Here is a 13,055-nt window from a genome sequence, read left to right on the forward strand (position 1 = left end):
CTCTCTCTCTCTCTCTCTCTCTCTCTCTCTCTCTCTCTCTCTCTCTCCCCCTCTCTCTCGCTCTCTTTCCCTCCTGTGCTGCTGCTGTTTCTGTTTGCTGCTGCTGCTGCTGCTGCTGCTGCTGCTGTGCCGCTGGAGCTGAGTTAATGCACATGCATGATCCACACTCCCTCCCCTTCGTCTCCCCTGTTTTCGTTTTCTCTCTCTCTCCTTCTCTGCTTGTCTCTCCTCTGCACACACACACACACACACACACACACACACACACACACTGAGAGATAGACATATATACTCATGAAATAAAATGAGAAAATCTCCCAAGCCCTGCCCAGTCCCCTCTGCTGCTGTTCAGTGTGGCCCTGTGTGTGTTAGTGTGTGTTTTTGTGGTATAACAGGGCTCCAAGGGGGGGGGGGGTGTATCATAGAGCCAGGATGATGAGGTCACACCTTATGAAAGTAAATTACTGCTTGCTGAAGGAGGGAATGAGGAAGACTACTTATTACACTGTACTATCAGGACTATAACTGTAGTAGGAGCTTGTAATCCATTAATGTTGATAGGCATGCTCATCCATAAACAGAAAAGCAGGATCCATTAATAACAGTCTCATAAATAACCAACACACATCAACACGCACTCTTCAAGGCAAGTAAAATGTATCTCACACAAACACACATCTGAGCAGTCTGCTATTCTCACATCAAACAGAATCCCATGGGGGACTGTCTCAGTGTACGTAGCCATGCAGAAAAAATATTCTCCTTCAGTCACTGTCTTGAAAGCCCCCTGTGATTACAAGTGAAAAACTACATACTGATGAACCTTCAAGGTCAGTAAGCTGCCTCTTCCCCAGTCAGGGCTTCACAAAACAGTCTTTTGCATTTAAAAATAGATCCTGCTTCTGCATAAGGATAATACTGCACCATGCAGGTAATTGAGATACCACACCTTAACCCATACCTCAAAGGCAAAGGGACAGTGGAACAGTGCACAAGTTAATTTGGAGGTGGAGATCAATGCTGACAGCATCACCAGCATATGAAAAGAGCATGATGGTATGGTGGAGGGTAGTGATTCTCCACGACTGGGCTACTGCACTGCATGGATGTTATCTGACAAGAGCTGAGCATCCCCCGTTTAATGTACAGAATGAATCAGGCGCATTTTCTCTGTGCTCAATTTCAAATTAGAGATGCACTGATATCAGTATCGACTTCGATACTGGACATTGATTCAAATAGCCGGATCGGGTATCAATGACAATAGGCCAATCTCGTATTGCAATACCATTATTTAATTGATAACTTATGAAATTATTGAAAGCAATAATTAAGAAAGCAGTGTTTAAGTCGGCCTGATGCTCCATTGCACATAAAAGAATGATCCCAGTTACATCCACAGAGTGAGGCATACAGCTTATCAATTAAACACTGGTATCTGATCGGTACTCGGTATTGGCAGCTTCAGTGCATCCCTTCTTGGGGTGAGAGGTTGTGTATAATGTGATGCCACCAGTGCACACACACTGATAATGGATGTTATAGTGAAGTAAGGGACATGTTGTGTCTGACACATTTGCATATTCACAGAGTGGATACATTTTGTATTTTTAAATTACAAAGAATCCCACCCACCCACTACTCTTTGCCAGCTTGCCGGTCCCCATTTCCAAAAAGGCTTGAGAACCACTATCATATTCTCTCTCTACGCTATTTGATCGGGATGTTTTAAGTACTTTATTTTGAACCAGTTGTCAAAGGACGCTCTATATGCCTATGGGGCAGGTGGTAATTGAATTTAGAAATGGATTGTGAACCATGAAAGATTGTGAATCACAACAAGCATTATCCTACTTGGCTGATACTGCATAACATCCGCTCAGGATTTATGGGTTTCAACGTTGAAATAATTCAATCAAGGTTAATATTCTGATCCTGACCTCCCTATTGACACTGTGTTTTTATAACTGCAAGCTTACACACTGACATAACAGATTTGCAGTGAACTTTTATTCCGATGAACTAGATAAAAATGAAAAAAAGCACCACAGTCTTTCTGTACTAGTTTCCTGATTCTCACTTCCATGAGAAAGGTGAGAGGAGAACCTTACCCTCAAACTGCCGGATTTCAATATTGTACAATCTCTCATCCGCCTCCACAAACCTCCCACTGCAGGTTTGGAAGAGTGGCACAACCAGCTATTCTGTCCACTAGTATCTACCTAAACCATAACTGCCCATGTTATTTGATGGGCACGGGCATTGATCTATTTAAAAAGGATGTTTAAATATCTTCCACTCACAGACTGCACATTGCCTCTATTCCCTGATTTGTAAGTATCAAGTCTTTCCTACTAAAATGAGTTTGAAGTCAGCAACACTAACAGCCCATCCCTTCATTCCTACTTCCAAAGCCACTCCCCCAAAAGTACCAATATGAACGTAAACATATCATAACGAACATTAGTATGCACAGCTGTCAAGCTAGCGGCTTGTGGAAGACTGTGTTGATGCACAATGAGTGCATGGCAGGCAGGTAGACAATCAATTCATTCCCAGGACCCTGACCCGTGACAGCCACAGATACTGGATCTTTTTTTTCTGCTTGAACATTTGATTCATTGATTGCCGTCTGGATCTAATAAGAATTTACAAATACAACAAAAATGTTTTTGAAGATTACCAACCCTACCTTTGGGTAGGATGTTCCTAGAACTACTGTCAGATCAAGAAATACGTATAATAAAATGTTCAAGTCAATGCATTATTCAAATAAACTCTATGGTAGAAACTACAGAAGGATAGATGACTGCATGACGTTTGTGGATCATCCTTTGTTTATATCCAAGTGTCCATGCTAATGAGAGAGTGGATGAGCTCTAAACATTATTTTCACAGTCACAAGGCAAAGCACTAAATTATTATTAATAAGAGCTTTCTCTTCCTATAAAAATATCTTATATTTCATTAATTTGGAGCCTAAAATAATCAGCATGAAGCAACTGCTCCCTGCTTGGGATCTGATAACTGAAGGAGTGTCCTTTCATGCTTTGACTTTGTGTATCTACCAGAGCAATGGATCAGCTCTCTAGGGTTTCCTTTTGTCTGTAAGGGAAGCCATCTTGGTTTGCTGTGCCTTAGACCATCACCTTTTGACATTTGCTGTTTCACGGCAGAGAGAGTGATCATCTATAATGCCATCAGGGAAGGAATGCCTTCCATTAATTAAAAGCAGCAACACCTTTGGATGTAGAGAAATGTATTGATCACAAGCTTGAGTATGTTGCACACATTTTTTTTTCATGGTGGTGCACTAAGTAATGCTCTAATCACTTTCACTAAGTGTCATAATGTACATGCAATACATTATCTACATTATATTTAAATAAAATAGTGGTTACTAACCTCCCTCCACTGTTCTACAACCAGAATCAGACATGCTTTACTACAGGCATAAAAATGTAAATAATATGGATTTTGTTATTATCCCTGGCATTACCTGTATATGTAAACTTGTGAAAAAATCTCCTAATGTCTCTCAAATGCATTTATTTTAGTCCAATAGGCACTTGATGCTCCTTTGCACTTGAGACCTTTTAAATCAAACATGATCTGAAAGCAGTTTCTAAATAAAGCTGTGTATTTGCTGTATTGTACCCAGAAAAACATGAAGATTTGGAAAAAATGAAAATGAGCAAAAAGGGTAATATTTAGTGTGAAATTATATTATCAGTGAAAATACAGAAATTAAACAGTTTTATCCAAATCCTTATTAGCTTTAATGTATTATCTACCATTACATCTATTCAGCATCAGTCCTATTACTGTTCCATAGAATAAATAGTGTATTTTCAGGACACTGAAAAAGAAAGGCCTATTAGAGTGAGATATGATCTAATGTATAGTAACATGCCATCACACTGTGTAACCTCTTTTATTCTTGCAGGAGTCAAGGACACCATCTGGCTGCACTCCGCATGACACATGAGATGTCAGATGTCAGACTGGTGTGGTAAACCACATTATCATCCAACATCTGCCTCCCCAGTGAACATACCTAGATATTCTCTCCTTGCACTACATCCTAAATCCTTTTTGTATAATGGTATAAACAATATGTATTACATGTGATTAATTGTCTTATATAATATGGAAGGTAAATCAGTAAAAAGCCTAGAACCAAGGAAAACTACAACATCCATGCTTTACTCGGAAATCCATGTACAGGGTGTTTTACATTGTATTCACAGGATTATACTGTGGAGTATGTGGGATACAACCATGAATGGGAAAACCCACCACCCCCTGCTACAACTGCAAGATCCTAGCATTAAATGCATCTAAATGCATCTTGGAAAGATGAAGGAAAGGCCTCACATGTCAAATCCCATGCTGTGTTTGGTAGTGATATTTTAAATACAATGGACATATGTTCATGAGACGAACAAGAGGTTAAAGCTCAGCAATAATTAAACTCACACACACTAACACATGCTCACCGGCACTCACAGCATGTACAAGTCATACATACACACACAAATAGTGATTTGAAATTTGATGGCAAAAAAATACTACTTTCAAATGTAAGAATCTCTTAAGTATTTGCTGTAACATCCCTGACCTCATATGCTTTTGACCAATATACAGAAACGAGATGCAGCCTTTCACTCACTATGGAGGTCAGGGGGGACACGTCGAAAATGAATGAGAAAATTATGTTTAGTGTTCTGAACTGCCAAGGTTACTGTTCCTCCTGAACCTATAGGAACCTATAGCATAGACAGTTTTGGACACGTCTGATTGTAACCATGGACATACCATAACCAGAATATAGAGTAAAAAATAGCATTTTTTTTACAGAGGAACTGACCAGATTTATGCTACTGTTTAAAGTAAAATATTTTTCTATGTCAGTTTAAAACGTGTTAGTAATAAATATGTTTCTTACCTAAGAAACTGATCTTCAGCAATTATCTTCTAAAATGGAAGTCCAACAGAGGCAAACTGCATGTAATCCAGTAACTTACACAGAGGAACTGTGCTGAACTCTTTCTTCTCCTGTGTCCCTCTTTCAGCAAAAAATGTTTGCCTCTCCAGAAAGGAAGGCTGCACTTTCCTCTTTTGAAGGAAACTCCTGATAAGTTCCTTCCTCTGCACTACAACAATAACTGCATTCAAGCAACCAGGGGCACTGGGATCACATCCTGTGTTTGAGGTAAAACACTGCTTTCACAAAGCCTTACACCACAGATTGTGTTTCTTTAACACTTGTTAATACATTTAATGTGACCAAGAGTGTGATAATATATAGTGCAGAATTAAATCATCACAAAAAAGTCAGTCTAAAAGTCTTTTGAAGACTGTATTTATCAAATCCATGTAAAAGTGGTGGTATATTAGAATTCACACATCTAACATTTTGGCATATCTAACATTTTCTCTGAAACAGTTTAAGTTTAGTTTCATGGGTTAGGCATCTCAAAGGGGTATAAAAAAACTGCTTTGCCAAAATGACCACATTCTCCATCTTCATTCCCACATTCAAGCCAAATTTGAGCTACATTGTAGATAATGTGACAGTTAGTGATACACGTATATAATTAAATTGTATTTTTTCTTCTAAACAGTATTACAATATCCTGTTTGTTCAACACAACTGAATGATAAACTGTAATTGTCTAATCACAACACATACGTATCTATTATTCATGCTTATCTATTACAACGGACATACAGTTATGTGTATTTCATGTCATGACTGTTTGGTTTAGATAAAAGCAGCTGTAGACTATAAACTAGTCAATACAGCTTTGTCCAAATCCAGCACATTCTCACTCCCAACTCGGCAAATGCTGACACTTGGTCAGTGGCTCTAAGCTTCAAGCTATGGCGCTGTAGGCACCACTCTACGCCTCGTGTTAGTTTTGGACAAGGCAGGGATGCCATGTCAGTTTCCTCTCGTTAAAGGAATAGTGTCTTTTCAAGATGTGACTAATGACTAATGTGCAAAAATGTCAAAATTGACCTTAAGTTTCACACAGGACCCGACTCACGGTCTCTGGAATGAAAGTCCTATGTTTGTTTAACCCCTCCCCCTCCCATACCACTGGACCTGTGCAAACTATCTCACTCTTTATATTACGCTGTTGTTTTGACAGTTTTATAATGACACAGTGGGTTTACGTTGGAGTTAGTTCAAAGACCAAGGGGCACTGACCAACAGTAAGTATTTAATGATTTGGGAGTGAGACCAGGTTGCCAAATCCTGTGTATCTTTGTCATTTTGTTCATGAATGTTTTGGAATTCTCCACTTTCGAGTGTAAATGTTAGCTATATAACTATGAATTCTATAAAATCAAATTCTTGTTGTATGCTTTTCACTTTAACTGTTAGTTGTGTTGTATTTTAAGACAGGCTATTTTGTTTATTGCATATTTTTAGATATGCAGCGTCAATGGATGATATCTGGGAAGAAGAGGAACGATATACAGGACAACTGAGATAATATCTTTCCTTTGCTAAAGCTCTGAGGTAGGATGTTTGTTTTTTTCTCATTACCAGCTGTTTAATGTTGTGGAATATTGAGAGCGTACACAATATTTTTAATTCAGTGGCCTCTTAAGCTTCGTCATGACCTTATGAAAATTCATGAAATTATATGGTCTGTAATAGACATGGACATTCAGACATCATTCAGAGTGATTTAAACTTCTTTAGATCATCATTATCCAAAACTTGACTATAACCAGAACTTCAGAAAATCTGAAGTTGACATTACAGCCCGTTTAAGGAGCTCATTTGTGTTCTTTGTTGGTTCTCAGGGAAAAGATGGTGAGGGATTGGGACGAGCAGGAGCAGACTGGATGGAGATGAGGACAGAAAGGTGAAGAGAGATGGACCTGAAAAACACTATCACCTGTACACAGGTGGAAACTGCTACAGTCAAATTACGAGATTTTTATATAAGAATAATTAAGTGTATGTACATTTTTTGTTGTTTTTTTGCATCACGATCCTTGCAAAAAATTCTGGAACAGCTGGAGAACAACACGGAGGCTTGTCAGAAGCAGCTCGAAATATTGTCCTATGTATAGTACACCATAATAATTGCATAGTATAGTATGTCATAAAACATTTCATAGTATAATATACCAAATAAATATAAAAAATGTATTTGATCAGTATGTCAAAAAAGTCATAAAAAGCCTAGTATAGTATGTCATAGACATGTTCTATCAATATCATAGTATAGTGTGGCATAAAAGAGTCTCAAAATGTCAAGAAATATCAAAGTATATAATGCCATAAAAGAGTCATGAAAGATATTATAATATTGTAATGTCCCACTTATGAGTCGGAGACAAGAGTGAAGTCCATGCATGAACTGGTTTATTAACGTAAACCACACAAAACAGTGCCGAGCAAACTTACATAAGTGAACACAAAGTTTCATACAGTTTTACAACTCTTCTTCATCTGTCCCGGTCCAATAACCCTTCCTAGCTCATGTCACAGAGCAGGTAACCCCCCCCCTCTGCTCTACCAATCACAGGCGCGCACCTTGACCAACACGTACAGTGCATACCCGTGATTGGCCAGAGAGAGGGAGATGACAGACTGACTCCTCTAATACAAAACTCAAGACTGTACAGGTTCGCTACAATAGTCTGATATAAAAAAGTAATACAAAATATCATCGTACAGTATGCCATAATACTTTTTCATAGCTTTTTTCCACATGCTAAACTAAGATTTCTTTATGATTTTTTTAATATACTTTACTGACTTTTTTTGACGTACTAAACTAAAAAAAATGTAAGGCTTTTTTGACATACTCTTTTTTTCGCCATGCTATATTATGACTTTTTTGACTTTTTTCGACATGCTATATATGACTTCTTTCGACATGCTATACTATTGTATTTTTTTACCATACTATACGATGACTTTTTTGGATATACTATTCCATGAATTGGTTATGAATTTTTGACATATTTTTCAAAATAGTGTAAATGACCTGGGTGTATGATAAGTAAGAAATCGGTCCAACACATTCTGGGTATTCCTCATAAGTTTATTGAAGTCCCAACACCGAACCAGACAAGCCAAAACCAACTTCTCCTCTTTCTCCTCTTTCATTACTTCGCCCTATAACCTCTAGCCGGCTAAACAGCACCAACTAGTACCGATATCTGCTATCAGATCATCAACTTAACATAACTGTAAATAATAAATATGTGTACACAAAATAATAGACAGGAATTCAATATCATACTAAACAATTGTTGAAACCTGTGTTTTTTGGCTTTTTTTAGAAATATGATACAATTTACTTTTTATTTGACTTCTTGACATGCTATGTGACTTTTTTCTGGCCTTTATCAACATGCTATACTTTGGCTTTAATCGGCAGATGACTGACTTTTTTCGACATTCTCTTTGGGCTTTGTTTGACATATTAAATTATGGATATTTTTTCTCGACATACAATATTATGGCTTTTTAAAGACTTTTTTGAAATGTTATACTATATTTTGTTTCTGGATGTTTTTCAATATACTGCACGATTATGAAAAGGACTTTTTGACATACTTTAATATGACTTTTTTCCGTCTTTTTTTGGTCATACTAAACTTTTTTCACCATATTATAATATGACTTTTTTTAGACATACTATCACCTTTTTATAACTTTTTAAGACATACTATACAATCATTTTTATGACTCTTTTCAACATACTATATTACACTTAATGATTTTTCTGACATGCTAGTCTTCGATTTTTCTGTAATTCTTTCAACATGCAACACTATGCTTTTCAACATTGTATACTATGATATTTTCTGACATTTTGTGAAGACTTATACTATGACTTTTTTCTGACTTATTTTGGACATGCTATACCTTGACTTTTCTGACTTTTTTTGATATATTATAGACATATTTCTGACATTTTTCGAAAATACTGTACTGTGACTTTTAAATGACTTTTTTTGTCATATTATATGATGACTTGTTAATTACTTTTTTCGGTATAACAACCACTTTTTCATGATTTTTTATATGCTTCAATATGACCTTCTTACACTATGGCTTTTTTATGAATTTTTTTTGACTTGCTATACTATAACTTTTCAGACTTTTTTTGACATCATTTAGTATGACTTAATTGTGACTTTTTTGATATACGATACGAAGACTTTTTAATAACATGCTATACAACAAACTTCTCATGACTATTGATAACATACTTTTCGATTACATTTTTCCAACATACTATACAATTACTTTTTATTACTTTTTTGACATAATTTACGACTATTTTATAACTTTTTTCTTCCTACTATTCTTTCACTTTTATAGCTTTTTATTGCATGCTATACCATGACTTAATGTTATTTTCAACATCCTATACTGTGACTTTTTTATGACATTTCTGACATATTACTTTTTTATGACTTTTTAGACATGCTATACCATGACTTTTTATTCGTTTTTTAATTACTTTTTCATTATACTCTACTATGAATTGTTTAAGACTATTTTCAATATACTATGCAATGACTATTTTATGAGTAATTCTGACTTTTTTATTGACTGTACAATGACTTTTTTTCCCCAACATTATAGTATGGCATTAATTCGTGTCATAATTTGGGATACTATAATATGACTTTTTATTTTTTTATTTTTTTACATCCTACACTGAATTTTTTTAACATATCTACCACCTTTTATGATTTTCTTTCAACATGATATATCATGACTTTTATGAATTTTTTATGGCTTTTTTAACATATACATATATTAGTTTTTTGACATACATTACTATGACTTTTTTATGCCTTTTTGACATACTATGACTCAACACTGTTAATATACACCGTAGTGAAACCGGTGCAAGGCGTGTGCAGCAAAAAATGATATTACCACTGCCTGTGCGTAGAGAGTGAAGGCTCCACAAGTGGTCACGGCACAAATTTTGTAAGTTTAATATGTTAACTATACATAATGTAAAGAACTGTTGATGACTCAATGATGACTCAAGTTGGATTGATTAATGGATGATTGATATTGATAAAAACGTGGATAAAATGACTAACATAGAACGAAATACAGACGGACACAATCAAGTATTGCCTGTATCATATCACATGATTAAGGCACTTGCAAATACGGATTTCAGAAACCTTATACATTCTATAAATCGTTTTATTTAGTTTATTTGGCAGAATGCACACAAAAGAATAGACCCAAAGAAGCATGCCTTATCTCCATCATATCTGATCAAAACTATGCAACTCGCTATTAACACAGATTTTTTTTTTGCAAGTCTAAAAGTGACAGTTTCTTTGTTTTTTTGTTTTGTTTTTTACATTATCATAAGGTGAGTGTACAAAAGGACAGTGACAGGAAACAGAACAGGTGAGGATGGAAATGACACAGGATTGGGAAGCGAAACATGTTTAAAACAAATGAAACAATGCATATTTTTCGGAAATGTTACACAATCAGAGGATGAATAAAGTTTCTTAAAAAATGAACAGCACTTCAGAGAACTGATAGTTTCCAAACAGTGATTGTCTTTGCAAATACGGTATATACAACACCGTTACTCTTCAGAATGGGTTATAAAGGGCCACCTCTATGTTGCCTAAATATGCTTCTACACAGATTATATAATTACAAAGCTTGAAAATAAAATCATTTCATACATAAAAGAACTGGTAACTGTTTATACTCATGTCTGGGTGTACAAACAACATTTTCCTTCAAAATAACAATTGTAACTATCTGTTCTGTGCAATAAACCCCTGGATACAAATATACTACACCTGTTCATTAATAACATTCATTTAATAGCATAAAATAGGACAAAATGACAACCCTGTAATGAACTATTTGTGAAAATTTGGTGGGATGGCATGTGTTCAATAAATCTGGACTATGTACAAAAAAACAATATTTATTACTACAATACAAATGTATCTTATTTACAGTTATAAGGGATTTTGAACAATCTCATGCACTCCTGTCTAATTACTGAAAAAAAATGACAGTTGACAATATTGAGATGACTGTGTACGTGCCCTTAGGTTTTAAAGATGTATGCATTGAAGAATTTGCCATATTAGAGTCTATTTGGGTGTACATGAAAGAGTTTAATTTACCTCATAATTAATCATTTTTTAGGTGAAACAGATAGTTCAAGTCTTGGGAACCTGAAACCACCTCTCGAACCACTGTCACTGCTGGAAGATGAAGACAATCTTGATTTTTTAGAGGGTAAATGAACACCTGCACCTGCTTCACCCTCCTCACCAAGTGACACTTCATATGAGCCCTTTGACTTTGAACCAAAACCTCCGAAGGTGCCAAACTTCAACTTGCCTTTCTTTCCTTTGATCTTGCTTCCTCCTAAGTCTAATGAAATGTCACCACCCTCAGCTTCTAAGTGACCTGAAGAAGAACTTACTGCAAGCCCCCCCTCATCACTCAGAGAAGAAGACCGATGCCTTGATTTCTTGAATAGATCCATTGAGGCTGACTTTCCTTTAGTTGACACACTGAGCCCAGGATCACCCTCTACTTCAAATTGTCCACCTGTCAGTTTCCCAGTGTGTGCCTTACTGCCTTTTCCACTTGTACTCAATTCTACCTCTGGTCCCCGAAGGTCACCTGCACTACTGCCCTTTGCTTTTGATTTACCAAACATTTTTGGCATCTTTACCTTTACCTTTCCTTCTCTTTGCCTCAGTTCTGGACTGGGAACCTCAACATTTTGTGAACTGACTTGGCAACTGACAGATGGAGACTTTATATTCATTCCTCCACTAGCTGATTCAACATTTCCTCCACCTGCCTGGCCTTCCATCTGAGGCAGAGCAATACCAAATTTTGGCACCTTGATTTTGGGAAATGTTACAGAACCTTCTGGGTAATGAAGGCCACCGCTTGCACTGCCCCCTGGAACACTTGCATCAATCTCTGCACCACCTTTCACATTTATTTTTGGGCCTTTAGGATTAAATTTGACATCTGTCTCTCCCAAATGAAAATTTGGACTGTCAATACCAGAACTTGGTGATTTGATATCTAATTCCACATCAGGAAAATGAAGCTTACCAAAAAGCGGCTTCTTTACCTTTGTTCCTTTGACATGAATATTGTGTGTGTCTAAATCCAGGTCTGCTGCTGATGTTTCTATGTCTATATCAGGTTTCTTTGCCCTTCCTTTCACTTTAGGAAGTTTGAATTTCCCCTTTTTCCCCTTTACCTTGACATTAATACCAGGGGCATCAAGACTTGCTTCAGTATCTGGGAGACGAATTTCTGGTTTTGAACCTTGTGCTTCCACACTAAGTTCTGGGGATTTCATTCCAAACTTAGGACCTTTGAACTTGGGAAATGTAACACCGGTCAGTCCATGATCAATAGACCCACCTTCCATAGTGATGGTGGGTACAGCAATGTTGGCATTTGGACCTCTGATATCTGCATCCAATTTGGGCACTGATGCATCCACCGTTCCTTTGACTTTAGGCCCTTTTACTTTGACATCAACATGAGGTGCTTTCATGTCAATGTTTCCTTTGGGAAGTTTTATATCAATGTCTGAACCCTCCACTTTTGGACCTTTGATGTTGAATGATGGCAATGACATTTTAGGCATTTCAAATTCACCCTTGGGCCCTTTAATATTAAACTCTGGACCTTTGACGTCAATGTCAGGTGTTTTTATGTCACCTTCAATCTTTGGAACTGACACATCGAAATCTCCCTTTATTTTGGGCCCTTTCAGACCCATGTCCCATTTTGGCAGCTTGGGTCCTGATATTGATGGCATATGGATTTTGGGTCCTTTCAATTGTGCATCAGGGCCTTCAACATCAAAGTCTGATCCTTTGATGTCAACATCAGGTACTTTAACATCAATGTTCCCTTTGGGAAGGTTTACATCAACATCTGGAACCTCGACTTTTGGACCTGCGAAGCCAAATGATGGGATTTTGATTTTAGGCATTTCAAATCCACCTGAGGGACCTTCAATATC

At 36.7% G+C, this 13,055-nt stretch overlaps 2 protein-coding genes across 2 annotated transcripts in view; both read right to left on the reverse strand.

Annotated features, from left to right (window-relative positions):
- The window catches only part of klhl4 (kelch-like family member 4), a 29,205-nt gene extending 23,483 nt beyond the window's left edge, over window positions 1–5,722 (reverse strand). Inside the window, exon 1 of the mRNA XM_031862667.1 lies at window positions 4,949–5,722. The gene's annotated coding sequence lies outside the window, so the exon portion shown is untranslated. The remainder of the gene's footprint in view (window positions 1–4,948) is intronic.
- A 4,473-nt stretch (window positions 5,723–10,195) lies between these two features.
- ahnak (AHNAK nucleoprotein) overlaps window positions 10,196–13,055 on the reverse strand; it is a 19,431-nt gene continuing 16,571 nt past the window's right edge. Inside the window, 1 exon segment of the mRNA XM_031862665.1 lies at window positions 10,196–13,055. This exon segment is cut by the window's right edge and continues 4 nt beyond it. Within this exon segment, the coding sequence (XP_031718525.1) occupies window positions 11,184–13,055 (1,872 nt within the window). The 3' untranslated portion in view covers window positions 10,196–11,183.

The sequence above is a fragment of the Anarrhichthys ocellatus genome, unplaced genomic scaffold (assembly GCF_004355925.1).
Source record: "Anarrhichthys ocellatus isolate YVR2014 unplaced genomic scaffold, GSC_Weel_1.0 scaffold27, whole genome shotgun sequence".
Taxonomy (NCBI): Eukaryota; Metazoa; Chordata; class Actinopteri; order Perciformes; family Anarhichadidae; genus Anarrhichthys; species Anarrhichthys ocellatus.